This window comes from Carcharodon carcharias, chromosome 5, assembly GCF_017639515.1.
Source record: "Carcharodon carcharias isolate sCarCar2 chromosome 5, sCarCar2.pri, whole genome shotgun sequence".
NCBI classification, from domain to species: domain Eukaryota; kingdom Metazoa; phylum Chordata; class Chondrichthyes; order Lamniformes; family Lamnidae; genus Carcharodon; species Carcharodon carcharias.
In genome coordinates, this window is record NC_054471.1 from 51,334,285 (window position 1) to 51,352,308 (window position 18,024).

General features: G+C 43.8%; 1 protein-coding gene across 1 annotated transcript in view; it reads right to left on the bottom strand.

The window, feature by feature from the left end:
* The window catches only part of crybg1a (crystallin beta-gamma domain containing 1a), a 319,813-nt gene that overhangs the window by 237,713 nt on the left and 64,076 nt on the right, over positions 1–18,024 (bottom strand). Inside the window, exon 3 of the mRNA XM_041188918.1 lies at positions 12,712–12,868. Within this exon, the coding sequence (XP_041044852.1) occupies positions 12,712–12,868 (157 nt within the window). The remainder of the gene's footprint in view (positions 1–12,711; positions 12,869–18,024) is intronic.

Consider the following 18,024-nt stretch of genomic DNA (forward strand, 5'->3'; position numbering starts at 1 on the left):
TGCACTAAATATCCAAATTCTTTTACTCAATAACTGTCAGTGTGTCTTCATTGACAGTGCAACAATAACATAAGATGCTGTGATGACAAGATAAAGTCCAGACTTCTTCAGCAGTAGCATTGTGCTTGAGAATTGGCAACTGAGCTATTAAAGCCAAGATACAGACAGGAGAGAGAGAGAGACAAACTGAACTTATTTATCCTCCATTGTCTGTCTGTAAGCAGAGGTGCATTTAATAGTTTTAAAGTAGGCCATGGCATGATTCCCCAAACTGTACATTTGTGTGGTCCAATTTTGTAAGTAATTCGCAGCAAACTCTTTTTATGATTAACTCAGAAGGTTGGTTTATTATACATTCACCTGGGGCAGATTGGGATGTTCACAACCACACACACACACACACACACACACACACACACTATATATATAGTAAGGGGGATAAAAAAAAAGAGGGAGTTTTACAACTATGAATAACAACAGTAAAAAGAACCACAGATCTGAATATTAGTTCACAAGATTTCTAGCATCCAGAAAGTCAAAATCGAGAGGGAGATTCCTTCATGGAGGGGTTTCAATTCTGGTGGTTTCCTGGTTGAAGACAGCAGCACAAAATTCCTTTAAAGTGGAGGGTGGTGCAGCAAGATGAGATTGATACTCAGAGGCTTGTGCTGCTTAGCAGGCAATGGCCAGTAGCTTCCAGATGAACAGGCTTCGAGCAGCTGAGACTTGTTGCAGGTTGCTTTGTCAACCTGGAGCCCTGCTTTTAAGCTTGCAGGGTGGAGGTAAATCAGCAGTCAGGCCCCTGCTTCTGAGTTCTCAACTTTATAAAAAGATTTGAAAGTGGTCAGACTTCCTTCTTCCACAATGATTTCATAAAGGGATGTTTATCTGGTGTTTGGACCTGGCTTTTATTTTATGCCTTATAAATTTTCAATCATTAGCCTCTGAAAGAGTCATTATCTAAATTAATAACTCTATTCTGGGTAACTATTGTCTTGGTATACCCTTGAACTCCACTAGAGGGGTAAGCTTATAAAGATGCAAATATTCTCTATTTCCATTCAATAGTTCCTTTTTGAAACGTACCTTGACAGTCCCAGGTGTGAGATGGGGCTGTTAGTGCTTCTGCAGGAACAACGAGTTTTGATGTTTGCAAAACCTTGGTCTCATGGGCCAGGATCTTTAGGTCGGCAAGCATGGGGGCGGGGCCCGTTTGCCGACGCATAAAAGTGGCGGGAGGGCGTCGGACAAAACTCCTGATGTCACCCTGCATCATTTCAATTTTCAGGTCAGCGGGGGCGCAGCTGACTCAGCAGTGCGGCCACCAACCTATCAACGGTCTATTTAAAAAGTAATTAAGCCCATTAATGGATCTGCCTGTCCAACCTTAAGGTTGGTGGGCAGGCCGGGAGCTCTGGCGGACTTCAGAAATAGCATGAAACCTCATCCACGGGCGAAATGAGGTTTCATGAGGGTTTTAAAAAATGTATTGAATGTTTGATTAAAAGTGATGGACATGCCCCAACTCATGTGACAGCATCACATGAAGGGACATGTCAGGGAAGGTTTATTTTTGCCCCTTCACCATTTTTAAATCTGACACCAATCTCCCTGAGGCAGCACTTAGTCTCATGGAGATGAATACGCTCTTTCGTGCATATGCATGAAAGAGTGCATTCTCGGCTGAGGGAATCCACCCCCACCCGCACAGGGAGCACACAGCGCTTCCTGGCGGACGTCACACTGGAGGGCTTTAATTGGCCCACCCATGTAAAATGGCCCACGTAAATCAGGGGTGCCGATTGGAGGCATGCCCACAAACGCCCGCTCCTGCACTTCCCCCCCAATGGGGGGAAAATTCTTCCCATGATTATGTGTTCTTACAATGGAGTGTGAGGTTCCACAAGGATGAGAGTGGAACTCTTTTGTCCTTGTAACTGCTGTTGGAGATTTCCAGAACAGGTGGCCTATCTTGTGAGTCATGTGACCTGTACTAGCCATCTTTTGGTTCAGCCAAATGTCAAAGACTTCAGGTTCCATTTCTGATGAGTTATCTAATTTCACCCAGGTTGATGGTGGGATCACTGCATCTGAGCTAGGATCCAGCTGGATCCCAGGGAGGAAAGGAGAGTGGTCACCTCAGACAACCTCTCCTTATCACCAATGCAGTTGAATAGAATTCTGTTTGCTGATTTACTTTCAACTGAAACAGTTGAAAAGAGGTACATGAAGATGGACAAGGTGTCCTGCAGATTTAACAGTGTAATCGTATCACAGCAAGAACCAATACTATCAGAAGAGGAGAGAAAGAACTCACATCCAATTAGATTATTAGTCAAAGCTTCTGTTTCTGCTTTAGCTGTGTCAGCATCACAAACTAATATCTGTATTCTGCTAACTAAACCAGGTATGACCTATTGAGGTGGTAATCCCGCTAATGAAAATTTATAAATGGAAATAAGCCAAAGATGGGTCTTGAAGATTTCAAGAAATGGGCTGTGACTATTTCCTTTGGCAGCTTGTTCCATTGTGGGATGGTCCTTGGGAAGAAAGATTGTTGATACACTGTCTTAGAAACAAATGGTCTTTGTGGTTTGTGTGGATGGTTCCCTCATTCTTTCTCATTGCCAGGGTCCACCAGATACTTGTTTCTGACAATTTTTACCAGTCCATTCCATATTTTATTGAACATGTTCAGTCTATTTGTTTCTCTCTTTTGCTGCAGTGATTCCTGTCCTAAATCTTTGATTAAGTATGGGACACTGGTGTATTTACCATACTGATTTGTGAAGAATCGTGCAGCACATCTCTGATTGATCCAATCTTATTTATATATCTCACCAAATAAGGATTCTACACACAACTTGCATACCCCAGAACTGGACAAACAAATATTTGGTAAGCTGTCTAACTCTGATATTTTTCTTGCAATACCAAAGATTCCTCCTCAGAAATTCAAGAACCCTGTTTGCTTTGGATATTATCTGCTGAATGTGGAATCCCCATTGGAGATTGTTTTTGAGATGAACCCCCAGGTATGGTTGTGTATTGACCTGTTGGAAAACTTGATTACAGAACTTGGTACATCCTTTCTGTTGGTAATGCACATAACAGCCATTTTTTGGCATTGAATGCCATCTCCCATTGGTCCTGCTATTTTTGCAATTCCAGCTGATCATCTTGCAGTGGATTGATATGATCTTGAGTTTTCCTATGCATAAACCACACTGTCATCTGTAAATAGTCACATCCTGTTATTTTTAATTTGTTGGGAAGGTCATTTATGTGTCTCAAGAAGAGTAAAGATCCCAACACAGTTCCCTAGGGCACTCTAGAGTGGACATCTCTAGGAGAAGATGATTCCCTATCACATACCACTCTTATCTTCCCTTGTAAGGAAATGTTGCATCCAATTTAATAATGTCCTCCTGATTCCATAGTGTTAAAGTTTGGACAACAGCTTTTCATGAGGAATTTGTCAAAGGCTTTTGGGAAATCTAGTATTGCCATGTGAGTAGTTTAATCTCTTTCCTGACTTGAAGCTAGGTCATAAATTACTGGATTACCAGTCCAATAATATAACAACTACCGAAGCTGTGATTACTTTGCACAGCCGATACAACATGATACCAATTGCAAAATATAACATGACTTTTGAAGTGCAATCCTTCTAGTCATTTCCAAATTTCTATAATAATATGTGAATCGCTTTTGTGATATCACCATGTTAAGTGATAACATATAAAGTAGATTATGCCATTACTGAAAGCCCATCAGTACACCACATAAAATACAATAAATTCTCTTTGAACTTCTGCCGTACAATTAAAGCCAGTTTTACATAATGTGAGTTAGAACCGGTCTTTGAATATATTGCTTTAGTGGCGATTGTGCATAAATCCAAAAGCTAGAGCTCCCCTATCTGCCAGTTTTTGTAAATGCATATTCAATAGCAGTTTTGAGATACAGGTACAGGAGATTTTTCTTCCCCTGCTAATTTTCTGGCTGTTCCTGTCTTTTGCTCTCCTAACTCTTTGCTGAAGCTCAGTGCCAAGAATACCAGCACCCTCCAGTACCTCAGATGTATAGATTTCAGTGCTTTCCTTTTTATCCTCTTTTCTCCACCATCATTCATGTTTAGCCCCTGCTCCGTTGTTCTCATCACATCCCTTACCACTTCAACTTCCCACCAATGCATTCTTCTATTTGTGATGTGTGCACTCTCACGATCTACTCCAATTTAAACTAACTGTTAAACCTATATATCCTACCATCCATTTTACTCTGCTGTCACTCATCTCATCCATAATCCATCACCAACTTATCCCAGCCCTACTGTTATTCATTCCTCTTTTAAGGATGGCTGTCAAAAGACAAATGCATCCTCACCTTTAGCCAATTTCCATCATCCTACCCTCCTTTCCAATCTGTTTCCCTCAAAGAGGGGAAGTTTTGCCAGGCCATTGGAGGCAGGTGGGGCTGGGGCAAAAAGCTGTTATTTTGATGTCTTCCCACTCCTTAACTGGACATCTCCTGGAAAGTTCAACCAGAAGGCCAGCTACTCTCACATCTGGGTTCCCCACCCAGAAAACATTCACCATTCCTGCAAAAACTAAAGCGTCAAGGTTCCATCCTTAGACTTTGTTCATATTCAAAATTCAACTGTGTTTTTTAAAATAAAATTTGGGTGTGAAAAGCAACATCCTTTCTACCTTTCTCTGAATTTGTATCTTTCTCTTCTCACTATCTATATCCATCTTTTAGATATCTGAAATTAAATCTCTATCAAACAGATTTAAGATTGGTCTTTTCTAGGTGTTAACAAAATAGAGGTGAGCTTATTAGTTGGCTCCAAAAATGAATGAGCATTATTTTTAAATTAACACTAGCATAAGGATTCTTTTTCTCTTCCACTCTCTCACTCATACAAGTGTAAGCAATGATTAACAACGATCTTTTCTCTCAGTAAAACAGAGGGCAGAATTGTCCCAGGAATCAGCAAAGTCCAATATCAGGCAGGGATATCAACGCCAATGTCAATGGCAGCTTTTTCCATTGTATCATGTGCCACTTTGTTTAAAAAAATTGAGACACACGAGTTTCACGTTGGATCGCTGGCAGGGCAGTCTCTGATTCCCCTGTCCCGCCTTGACCTCAGGATTTCAGTAAGCTGGGTGCCATATTTAAAGGCCGTCCTTGCACAGAGCTAGCACTCTTCAAGGGATAGGAAGCTGCTGGGAACTGATGGTTACCAAGGGGAGGAAACATGCTGTCTACTGGACATGGTGGTGGTCCGTCATGATGTCCTCCACCCTCGCTCTGGACGAAGAACCTCATTCAAGGTGACATGGGAAATGGTGGCAACAGTGGTGAGCACCAATGCTCCCCAAAGGACAACAGCAATCCAGTGCTGAAAAAGGATGAATGATCTCCTCTGTTCTGGGTAAGTCACTCTTCTCATCACTCTCAACTCACACTCACAAACCCATCCCACATCCACAGGGATCTCACTCACTGCCAGCTCAAGGGACATCACCATTCACTTTCTCACACACACACCTTCATTTGCCCTGCAGATCATATTCCCATCCTGTCCAAAGCACCACTAACCACCCACACATGCCAGGCATACTTCTCATCTGGTCTGACAGGTGTCCTGCTTACAATCTCTCCATCTGTACTCATGCAGGACAAGCTGGCACACAACAAGGAGAGGTCATTGTATGGTGGAGGAACCCCTAACATCCAAGGTCCTCACAGGCTTTGAAAACGGAGCCATCCAGCTGTCTGACGATGATTGGACCTTTCCTGTGCTGACGGTGAGGTCGGCGATGCTCAGCCAAGTGAGGATCTCGCAATGCAACATCCATCAGACAACCACGCTTGGCCATCCACCAAGGCATTCCTGGAGTGTTCGACCCACCTGACTCCCCTCTTCTTGTGACTTCAGCAGCTCCAGTTCCACAGGCTGAGGAGGGTGCCACTTCCATGCAGCAGGACACTGAAAGCAGGCTGGGGTCCTCCAAGTCACAACCCTCCAGAGGATGTCTGCCAATAGGGCATAGCAGTCAGCAGGTTGACTCCACCTCCGCTGTGAATGTCAGGGGAGCACCAAGACGTAGCGGCAGGGTTAGAAAGGTCAAGAAGATGTAGCTGCATAATATGGGCATGTTATTCACTTGTGCTTAATGTTGACCATTGTAGATACACTCCCAAGAATGTCTCCTGGCCTATGGCTCCTTGCTATGATGAGCATGTTCATGTCAGTGAGGAGCGTAACCTTAGCCCTGCACAAAATGAAGTCATGAGTCACAGGTCAGGGCCTCTCCCTGTGCAAGGTGTAGTGGTTGTCTGGCTTCAAAGCCGCTCTCCAGATCAGTGATGCCTGCACCTCCATGTGGCTTTTGTTTGCTGCAAGAATCTTGTACCCAAGTGTCACTGGATTCCGTGATGTTCTCTGTGTACTCTCAGCATCTTAGAGGCAGGACTGTCCCCCTATCTCATCAGCATTCCTGACAAGTGAAGTATGGTGCTGAAGGGAACAGGTGATGAAGCCTGCCAAAGGATCAAGTTGTCTTAAAGTCCATGTGCCCACTGTATCTCAGCAGCATCTCCATGATATGAGCCTCTTCACAGAGCATAGGTGTGCTGCCTTCAGCCAGACAGGTGTCAGATGTTCCCCGATGCTATGTGAAAATCTCAGGAGTACATTCACTGCATCTTGTCATCATCTTCCTGGAATCCTGCGGCAATAAGGTCCTCACCAGTACGCCAGCCACATCTGGCTAGTGCAATGGCCTCATCGCCTGCACCCTTGCCTTCCAGAATCTTACCACCCTCATTCCCTTTGTCCTCCTCCTCATCGGAGGAGACATGCAGCTCTTACACCTCCTCATCATTCAGGTGCTCCCCACTTTGCATTGCCAGGTTGTGTAGTGCGCAGCAAGACACCCTCTGGTGAGTGTACTGCAGTGCTCCGCCAGATCTTTCCAGGCACCAGAACCTCATTTTCAGGATGCCAATGGTGTGCTCGACCAAACTCCAGGTTGCGGTGTCAGCCTCGTTGTACCTTCTTTCACCAGGAGTCTGAGGCCACGCACAGGTGTAATCAGCCATGTCCTTTGTGGGTTGCCTTTGTCCCCAAGGAGCTAATCCTGCATCCGGTGTGGTCCCTAGAAGATGTCAGCGATCTGAGACCTGCTGAGGATGAACAAGTCATGGATGCTTCCAGGGTATCTTGCACATACCTGCATGCTCCGTTTGTTATGGTCACAGGCCAGCTTAACATTGAGAGAGTGGAAGCCTTTGCAATTCACATACTGAACTGCTTGTTGCCAGGGAGATTTGAGAGCCATATGAGTGCAGTTGATGGCACCCTGCACCTGTGGGAATCCGGAAATCTTAGCAAATCCCAGTGCTCTTGCTTCCTGGCTCACCCAATCTCTGTCGAAGTTGACAAAGATGTGTGCCTTGGCAAAAAGGGTGTCTGTGACCACCTGGCTACATTTGTGGGCAGAGGTTCGCGAGACCCCACAAAGGTCCCCAATGGAGCCCTGGAAGGAGCCACTGCCATAGAAATTAAGCACAGCGGTAAATTTAACTGCCACTGGCAGTAGATGCCCAAGTCCCCGTGGTGCCAAATCCTGCAGAAAGTGGCATATGTGCATGACAAGTTCCCTTGACATGCACAGGCGTTGGTGACACTGGTTGTTGTTCATCTGCAGGTAACACATAAGCCGTCTAGGATCTAGGGATGTGCCTACAAACAATAGCTCGGTGAGGTTCATCCTCTGCATGCGGAGGAGGCTGTGCCATCCTTCAGTCTTCAGGGTTCTGCTCCTCCCTTTGGCAAGCCAGGTGTCTCCGTCACATTCTTCTTCCTCTTCTCTCCTGCCTATAAGCAATCAGGCAGACCAGGCTCCATGTTCCTGATGGTCTCCTCATCGCAGTGTCAAAGAGAGAGACACAAGGTCAGCAATTGTCTCTTAAGGACCACTCTTGGTCAAGTCATTGCTTGTGGCTGCCTCTCAAGGCCCCTTAACGCATGTCAGAGAATCCAGGCCACCTCATGGATGCGCATTATTTAGTGCACATGATGGTTCATCATGCCCACGCCCAGCACTGCCCCACATCACACAACCAAATGGTAACAGCTTCAGCCACTCGACTGAACTCTCATCTCAGGCACAGTCATTGTCCTAACCTGCACTCCAAGGCTTCGCAGTTTGTTTGGTCCATGAGGATGACTTTCCAATATCAACTTAAATATAACGCAAAGGACTAGGAGTGCACCCCTCCATCAGTGTTCGATGGCCACCTTTCCCAAGAGGTTCCTCAAACTTGCCCAGTCGCCCAATGGTTCTGCACCACCATAGCACTCATTAGAGTTTGAAGTGTGCACATGAGGGGTTAACAGTAGAGGAACAACTATTGGCACTGTCAGGAATTAGTGCTGCTTGAGTTTGCTTGACTTGCTTGACTCCAAACATGTCAACTGAGGTCAAGTTAAACACTGTCAGCTGCGGAAGAGTGCTCATCCTTTAAATGTTTTGTCATTTGTCTGGCCGTTTTCTTCACCCCACAGCATGTGTTTGTGTTCAAACTTCAGTCTGGGCAGCCATGACCCCTCTTGCACTGTGGCCCTTGCCCCAAGTTCTCTTCTCCCTGGCACTGTCGCCCTTTCCCCGAGGTTCTCTTCCCCCCTGGTAATGTTGCCCTTGCCCCAGCACCACAAGAAGCCCCTGTGGATACTTGCCTGTGACCCTCCCCTGAATCCGCAGAGCTGCTTCCTTGTGATGATCACGAGAACTGAGCAAAGTTGTGTGCACTCACCTCCAAGTTCCCCTTGAAGTTCAGGTGACCTGGTGCACACCTTTTAAAGGCAGTTGTAAACCTGTCGTAAAATCATGGCGACGTGGGCTTTAAATTTAATACGGGGGGGTGGGGGGAGTCGGGGTGGGGTTGGGGGGAGGCAGTGGTTCCAGCATGTGGCCACATTAATGAGATGCAATTGCATTCAAATTAATATCCTGATATTCGACGGCAGTAAACGCAGCCCGCCATTGATTGGGGGGGGGGGGGGTGGCGGGAAAAATGCCTCGGGCCTTCTCATGAGATTCTCCAATCTTGTCACCAATTGGGCGTGAGAAGTCCTGGGCAGAGGCAAGAAAATTAGTTGCCTTCAAAGTTCAACTGGTGCATGTTTTCTTTTTGAAAATTGAACCAAGAGCAAGGCAACTTTCTCTCTCCCCACCACCCCCCCTCCCCCTCCACCACTTAATAGACTTTCTTAAGCTTATAAGGTGCAAGCAAAAGGTACAGCACGTGAGTAATTAAAGGGCCATCGTTCTTTTCTCACCCCCTCAGGCACACATATAGGCTCATTTTTTAAAAATATAGTGCGATATAGTTTTTACCTCAAATATTTTGAAATTTATGCTCTCACTTTCCAAATTTAATTAACGAAGAGTTACTGAGTAGAAAATGCTAGAAACTAAAGCAACATATTTTAACAGTACAGCTGTTGGCACTGATGCACATGCTCAGACCAGCCCACATGGCCGTCAAGTAAGACTTTTAATGAAAGTAAATGTTAATGTGAAATATATAGCTGTCTAGATTGTTCTGCAAGTGTTTAATGTAGATATTAGAAATTTCAGTTGCTGAGGAAAAGAACAGGAACAAAAAGATTTCAGAAAGCATTTTAAGTGATTTGGGAAAACCTGTTGGGCTGACTGTGCAATCTCAAACTGATTATAAAATAGCAGCAATAGTGTGTGACATGTGGCAGAGAAGCATGACAGCTTTTAATCTAGTGGATATTTTCAATGTTATCACCTACATGAGGGAACAGGCACTATAATTCCAATAAATGTTTTTCACTAAAACATATGCCACACACTGAATTTACTATGTAATACATAGATAAGATGATTACGGTAAACCTGAAGATTCAAGAAATAACATTTGCGGCCTCTGTTGTATAATAAGAACATAGGAAATAGCTGTAGGAGTAGACCACATGGTCCATTGAACCTGCTCTGCCATTCAGAACAATCATGGCTGATCTTGGGCTTCAAACTTCATTTTCCTGCCTGCTCCCCATATCTCTTAATTTCCTGAGAGATCAAAAACCTGTCTATCTCAGCCTTAAATGTATTCAACGGTGGAGCATCCACAACCCTCTGAGGTAGAGAATTCCAAAGATTCAAAACCCTTTAAGTGAAGAAAATTCTCCTCATCTCAGTCTACCTGATCAGCCACTTATCCTGAGACTGTGCCCCGATGTGTTAGATTCCCCGACAAGCGGAAACAATCTCTCAGCGTTCACCCTATCAAGTCCCTTCAAAATTTTGTAAGTTTTTCTGAGGTCACCTTTCATCCTTCTAAACTCCAGAGCCCAAATTACTCAGCCTCTCATCATAGGACAACCCCAGGGACCAATTTAGTGAACCTTCGCTGTATCACCTCCAATGCAAGTATATCTTTTTTTAAATGTGGAGGCACACACAGTACCCCAGATGCATTCTCACTAAAACCCTGTACAACTGTAGCACGATTTCTTTATTCTTGTAACATCTTTCCGAAAATATAAAATGTCTTGATTTATTGTTTATATTTCAAAAAGTGTACACTCTTATTGGACAATCGTCCTTGAAAAGCTAGCTCAGACATTCACTAAATACTACCTGCACCTCCTACCTGATTGTATATCATGAAAATATGGAATACATCGATCAGAAAAAGTAAATAGCTGTACATGACAGTATATGTACATGATAAAATTCATAATTTTATTGTAGTCGAGTTCCTGTCATGTGTTCTTGACATGTGTAACATCATAATAATTTGATGGAAGATATGCCACTGGAAAACAGACATAATGGGCTGGATTTTCATCCTCAAGGCGGACAGCTGGAGTTGGGAAAATTCCTGGGTCAGCCCACCTGCCTCGGGAGAAAGTGCCCTTCATTATCATTTTCATTGTGGGGGATGGGATAGTGGGTGTGGGCTGCAGTCAGGCCAGCCGACCTGGGAACAAGTTTGGAGACAGCCACAGGGGCTGCCGGTATGGAGGCGGGCTGTTTAAAAGGCCCACCTCAGTGCTGTGGGACTTCATCCCAGTTAAAATAAAAACAAAAAGGCCCTCCAGCACTCACCCCTCAAACATTCTCACACTCTCCATGCTCCCAACCACACCCTATGACCTATCATGCCCCTATGCCAAGGTATACTATGCCCAAACAACCCCAATGCCCAGAATAGACATAGTGAAAGTGAAAGCAGGAGCCTTCAATCACTCCCTTGACCTGTTCTGCTTTTTGAGTCTACCTTGCAAAAGGCAAACTCCGACTATTCAACTACAGAAGCCATTACAGCTGCTAAACTTAACCTTAAATTTCAACACCTTCACTTCAGAAGGAAGGAATTCAAGGTGCCAGGTCTAGTATTTCTGGCTGAGAGCACAGAAATCCATTAGCTTGTTGAAACATTGAGCCCCAATTCCATGCCCATTCACCCACTATACAATGTGAATGCTATAGTGACAGTAGGATGTGTAAAAACAAGCTTTTTATAGCTTTCCACTTTCTTAAAATAAAATTCAAGTGTCAATAGCAGACATTGCCAGCACTGGAAACCTCTTTATCTTGTGTAGGTAAATATTCTGAAATTAACAGCATAGATCTGAGAGCCAGAACGGTCAATCAAGCAATGTTTTCTCTGGGGCCCATTAATGTCCTTATCAGTTAATTGTCTTTTTTTCTGAAAGAAGACCAGCAAGTGAAAGGATCTCATTTACACTTATGGAACGCACATTGAATGAAGTCTTTTGTGATCCTTTTTTGAGATGAGCAGTCTGATGAGGTTTTGGAAACCACCAGAAAGATGCCAAGTTGTCTGTCCATACATCCCTTTTCTGAACAAATTCTTTTTAACAAACGTGTGCTTTTCAAACAGTTGTCCTTAAAAATCTATAATATCATAACTACACAAGGGGCATACCTTGGCATGGGGGATATGAGGAGGACCCTGTGCGCTTACCTTTCAAAAGGTTCCCTCTGAGATGCCATGAACTGCGAATCTTTGAAAAGCTGGCCCAACTCCATCAAGATTGCAGAGGACTAGGATATGCCTATCCCCGCAATGGAGCCGGCCAGGTCGGGAGTGCAGGATGTGGGCTCGCTACCTGAACCAGACCACACCCTAAAAAGGCATTCCTGAAAATCAGAAACCCCAGGAATGGGATCAGGAATCCTGGAACTGGGATCCACCTGTCATTTTTAAAGGGCTCCACAGTCAATCCCAACTCAGTGAAAATCAAGCCTAACATGACAAGTTGTTCCAAGAATTTTGTTCAGAATACACAGAAAGATTTAGGGAAATGGTACAGGATACCAACAGGGAAGTCACGATCACATCATATAACTCATATAGAATCTTATCCTCAGTATCTAAATATTTTGTCTATATTTGGGCTAAATAAGGAATTACAGAGCACAAGACATAGAGGAAACACATGCATTAATGGCAAGGCATCTCAAATGTTTTTCTTTTAGCAATTTAGCAGAAGTGTTAACCTTGTTTATTTAGATGGTACATCATTATCCATGGTGTAATTTCAAAGCTTAAGAATTAAGGAAAATAATTAAGAAATGTAATTTCCTTGAGTTTCAGTGGAAACCTACAAAAAAAATTATCTTGTTTGCTTACCTTTGTAGATTTTCCAGTTGGGCTTTTTGGACTTGTGGGGCTTTGGGATTCCAGCTTTGCATTTTGAACAATGTCGACAATGTGGTCATAGTTGTACACCACCTCAGAATCCTGTGTGTCTCCTTCGACTAGCATCCAATCACTGGTTCTGACAGATCTGCAGAATTTGATAATAGTCACAAACCTCTATATTTGAGCTGAATAAATTTAATATTTCACACCGAAATGTTACCATGACGATTGAAATAATATACAGGCTGTTGCAGCACTGACACCAGGTTTATAAAATGAATGTGAAAATCTAAATTCATTTTATGTAAAGTGAGCCGAGGCATTTTTGAGTGATAAGGCATTATATAAACTAAAGGCCTTTATCTTTTACCTGTAATTAACAAACACCACAGAAACACAAATATTAATTTACTTTAACATTTAAACTTACTTGCAAAAGGTCATACTTCCTTTTAGATTATGGTTTCTCATACCTGAAGCAGGGCACACACAGGTGGTGGAGCTGGGAGCAACAACAACTTGCGTTTATATAGCACCTTTAACATAGTAATGCAGGAGCATTATCAAAAAAAAATTGACACTGACCAGAATTTTTCTGTCGGCGATTTGGGGGCGATGTCATCCCGACCCATTTAAATATTCAGGAAGGCAAAATCAGCTGTCCGCCCGCCAACCTGTCAATGGCCAATTGAGGCCATTGACAGGATAATTAACCCAATTAAAGGCCCTCCCCGTCCAACCTTTATGCTGCTGGGCAGGCCAGGAGCCCCGGCGGGCAGTAGAAAAAACAGGATGAGGTTTCATGTCCGTTTTAAAAATCTTTAATAATCTTTATGTCACATTTATTAACATGTCCCATCTCGTGTGACATTGCCACATGAGGGGGACATGTTAATAATTTTTTTTATTTTTCTATTTCTGAGGTTTTTTAAACTGTCACCAATTACCCTGAGACAGCACTTAGTCTCAGGGAGCAGTGCGTTCTTTCATGCGCACGCGCGAAAGAGCGCACTTTGACAGTTGGGGAATCCCTCCCCCCCCCCTGCACAGGAAGCGCATAGTGCTTCCCATCAGGCGGCACGTTGGTTGGGCCTTAATCGGCCCGCCCACTCAAAATGGCGGCGGGGCCTGTTTCGGCGGCGGAGTTCAACTGCCCGCCCACCACTGAGCCAGTGGGGCCCGCCTGCCAATCAAGGGCTAATTTCTGCCCACTGAGCCAAAAACGAGATGTTAGGAGAGATGGAGATAGGTTTTAATGAATGTCTTAAAAGAGAAGAGAGAAAGGCAGAATGTTTAGGGGATTTCAAGGCTTATGTCTGGGAGCCAATGTAGGTGAGAAAGCACAGGAACAATGGATGAATAGAACTTGGTGTGAGTTAGAACACAGGTGCAGAGATTTGGCTGAGCTCAAGTTTATGTCAGGCGTAAGATGGGAGATCAGTCAGGAGTGCATTGCAAAAGTCAAAAACAAATTGATGCATGACGGTTCCATCAGAAGATGGGTTGAGGCAGAGGGGAATTAGGTAATGTTATGGAGGTCGAAGTTGGCAGTCTTGGTGGCAGAGCTGATGTGTGATCAGGTGCTCAACTTGGGGTCAAATATACCACCGTATGCAGGCTGGATTTGTGATGGAAAGCTTATTGTTTGAAGCTTAGCTCAGAGGCAAATACAATACCAAGGTTTGCAAATGGTCAGTTTCAATCTGACACAAAGAAATGAAATATGTAGAGAAGGCTGAAGACAATGATTTTTGTCTTCCATTATTTAATTGGAGTAAATTTCTGCTCGTCCAATATTGAATGTCAGATAAGCAGTCTGACAAAACAGAAGCATTGGAGAGGTGGTAGTGAGGTAGACCTGGGTGCCATCAGTATAAATGTGGAACCTGATATATGTATTCAGATGATGCCACCATGATGCATGTAGGAGAAACAGAAGGGGGCCAAGGATAGATATTTTTGAGGTAACAGTGAGAGGACGTGAAGAGAATCAGTTGCAGGAAATTTTCTCATTATGACTAGATATGTAAGAGTGCACCCAGGCAAGGGCAGACCCACTTAGCTGACCAATGGAGGAGAGGCATTGGAAGAAGATGTGGACTGCACTGAAATCCATGGCTGGGCTTGAACCCAGAACATTCTATTCAGATGAGAGTGCTATTTACTGAGCCCAGCTGACATAAACTAACAGATGGATTTTTCGCTGGCTCGCATACTTCGTAAAGGATTTTGTTTCTGTGACACATAAAAATCTCTTTCTATGTACTCAGTTGGGTACAGGTGAGCCATAAATGAAGGCAGCTGTTATAAAATAGGAACATAGGAGCAGGAGTAGTTCAACTGGCCCATCAAACCTGCTCTGCCATTCAAACAGATCATGGCTGATCATCTACCTCCATGCCATTTTCTGCATTATCCCTGTATCCCTTGATGTCGTTAGTGTTCAGAAGTCAATTGATCTCTGTCTTGAACATACTCAGTGACTGGCTCTGAAGAAGAGTCATACGGACTCAAAACGTTAACATTGTCTTTCTCTCCATAGATGCTGTTAGGCCTGCTGAGCTTTTCCAACATGTTTTGTTTTTGTTTATGCTCAGTGACTGAGCTGATTGAGAATTCCAAAGATTTACCACCCTCTCAGTGAAGAAATTCCTCCTCGCCTCGGTTTTAAGTGGCCTGCCCCTAATTCTAAGACTGTGTCCCCTGGTTCTTGACTCACCAGCCAAGCAAGACATCTTATCCACATCTGCCCAGTCATGCCCTGTAAGATTTTGTAAGTTTGAATGAGATCACCTCTCATTCTCTGAAACTCTAAGGAATACAGGCCCAATTTCCAAATTAAATATAAAGATTGATGCCCTCGCTCCTGAGAATGATCACCTGAGTGAGGTAACAATAAATCAGGACCCATCATGAGAGGAACAGATAAATACTGGAGAGGAAAATTCTTTAGGGATTATCCTTTCAACCAAAAAACCAAGCCATCCCATTGTTAATGTAGCATTGGGTTATGATGTCTCATTGTGATCCCTTTACTGTCACTGTCTACTTGACTCAATTGGTAGCTCCATCACCTCAAAATCAGAGGACTCTGGGTTTAAACTTTGCAACTGGAGCACTTAACCTGGACTGACACTTCAGTGCAGCTCTGAAGAAGGGGTGTACCATCAAAAGGTGCCAGTATTCGGATGAAACTTCTGCCAAATCTACTGGTTCATGTGGATGTCAAAGATCCCGGCGCACCATGAAATTCTCCTGCTGTTCTGGGCAAATTTCCTCCCTCAACCATTGCCAAGATTAGGGTACCCTGAACTGTCCAAGTACACACAGGTGATAAGCATTTTCCCTCCACTGCCAGCACATTTTAGAAAACTCAGAGGCATGTTGCCCACTACTTTCCATCCATTGATTTCAGTGTCATAAACTCACAAAAATGAAGCTGAAACAGTTTTATGTCATCTCAAAAAAAGCCTGAATTTAAATTGCAGCTTTTAAATTTCTTCCTGCTTCCCATTGTAGTTTGACTTACATGGGTTTTTAATTCTCTTTTGTGGACTGCCCTTGTGTTGACAGTGTATATTGGAACAGCTGCCGACTGATAATTTATTCAATGTCACACTTGGGTACAGAAGAGAGTTAAAAATTCTGCTGGTTTGTTGAGAAACACCTGGTGACTGCCAGGAAATTCTAATTAATATTCAGAAACCTGTAGAGAGGGCTAGGATTGCTAGTACAGGACAACAGGAACCTGGTGAAAGGGATAGGATCACTAGTACAGAACAGCAGGAACCTGGAGAAAGGGCTAGAATTGCTAGTACAGGACAGCAGGAACCTGGAGAAAGGGTTAGGATCGCTAGTACAGGACAGCAGGAACCTGGAGAAAGGGCTAGGATTGCTAGTACAGAACAGCAGGAACCCGGTGAAAAGGCTAGGATCATTAGTACAGGACAGCAGGAACCTGGAGAAAGGGCTAGGATTGCTAGTACAGGACAGCAGGAACCTGGAGAAAGGGCTAGGATCACTAGTATAGGACAGCAGGAACCTGGAGAAAGGGCTAGGATTGCTAGTACAGGACAGCAGCAACCTGATGAAAGGGATAGGATCGCTTGTACAGGACAGCAGGAACCTGGTGAAAGGGCTAGGATCGCTAGTACAGGACAGCAGGAACCTGATGAAAGGAATAGGATCGCTAGTATAGGACAGCAGGAACCTAATGAAAGGGATAGGATCGCTAGTACAGGACAGCAGGAACCTGGTGAAAGAGCAAGAAAACAAAGAGGAGATAAATCTACATTTAGTGATTGGATGGTTAGCTTTTACAAGCTTGAGTGCCTTTTCTGAAAAATTTAATATTTATAAGATTATTAGAGTAAATAAGGACAATTATAAAAATCCATGGAAATTGATTTACATCCCATGAGTGGACTGACCTTCCAGCATACAGTCAAAACAATGAGTGAGTTAGGAACATAGGAATTAGGAATAGGAGTAGGGCATTCAGCCCACCGAGTCTGCTCCACTATTCAAACAGATCATGGTTGATCATCTACCTCAACGCCATTTCCCCCCATTATCCCCATATCCCTTGATACCATTGGTATCCAGAAATCTATCGATTTCTGTCCTGAACACGCTCAGTGATTGAGCTTCCACAACCCTCTGGGGTAGAAAATTACAAAGATTCACCACCTTCTGAGTGAAGAAATTCCTCTTCATCTCAGTCTTAAATGGCCTGCCTCTTATTCTGAAATTGTGTGCCCTGGTTCTAGACTCACCACCAGGGGAAACATCCTATCCACATCTACCTCGTCACACCCTGTGAAAATTTTGTAAGTTTCAATGCGATCACCTCTCATTCTTTGAAACTCTTGTGAATATAGACCCAGTTTCCTCAATCTCTCCTCATAAGACAATCCCGCCATTCCAGGAATTAGTCTGGTGAACCTCAATTGCACTCCCTCTTTGGCAAATATATCCTTCCGGAACCAAAACTGTACACAATAGTCCAGGTGAGGTCTCACCAAGGCTCTATACAATTGCAGCAAGACATCTTTACTCCTATACGCAAATCCCCTCGCGATGAAGGCCAACTTACCATTTGCCTTCCTAATTGTTTGCTGCACCTGCATGCAAGCTTTTAGTGGCTCATGAACAAGGATCCTTTGGACATCAACAATTCAAAGCCTCTTACCATTTAAAAAATACTCCACCTTTCTGCTTCTTTTACCAAAGTGGATAACTTCACATTTATTCACATTATATTCCACCTGCCATGTTCTTGCCCATTCACATAGCCTGTCA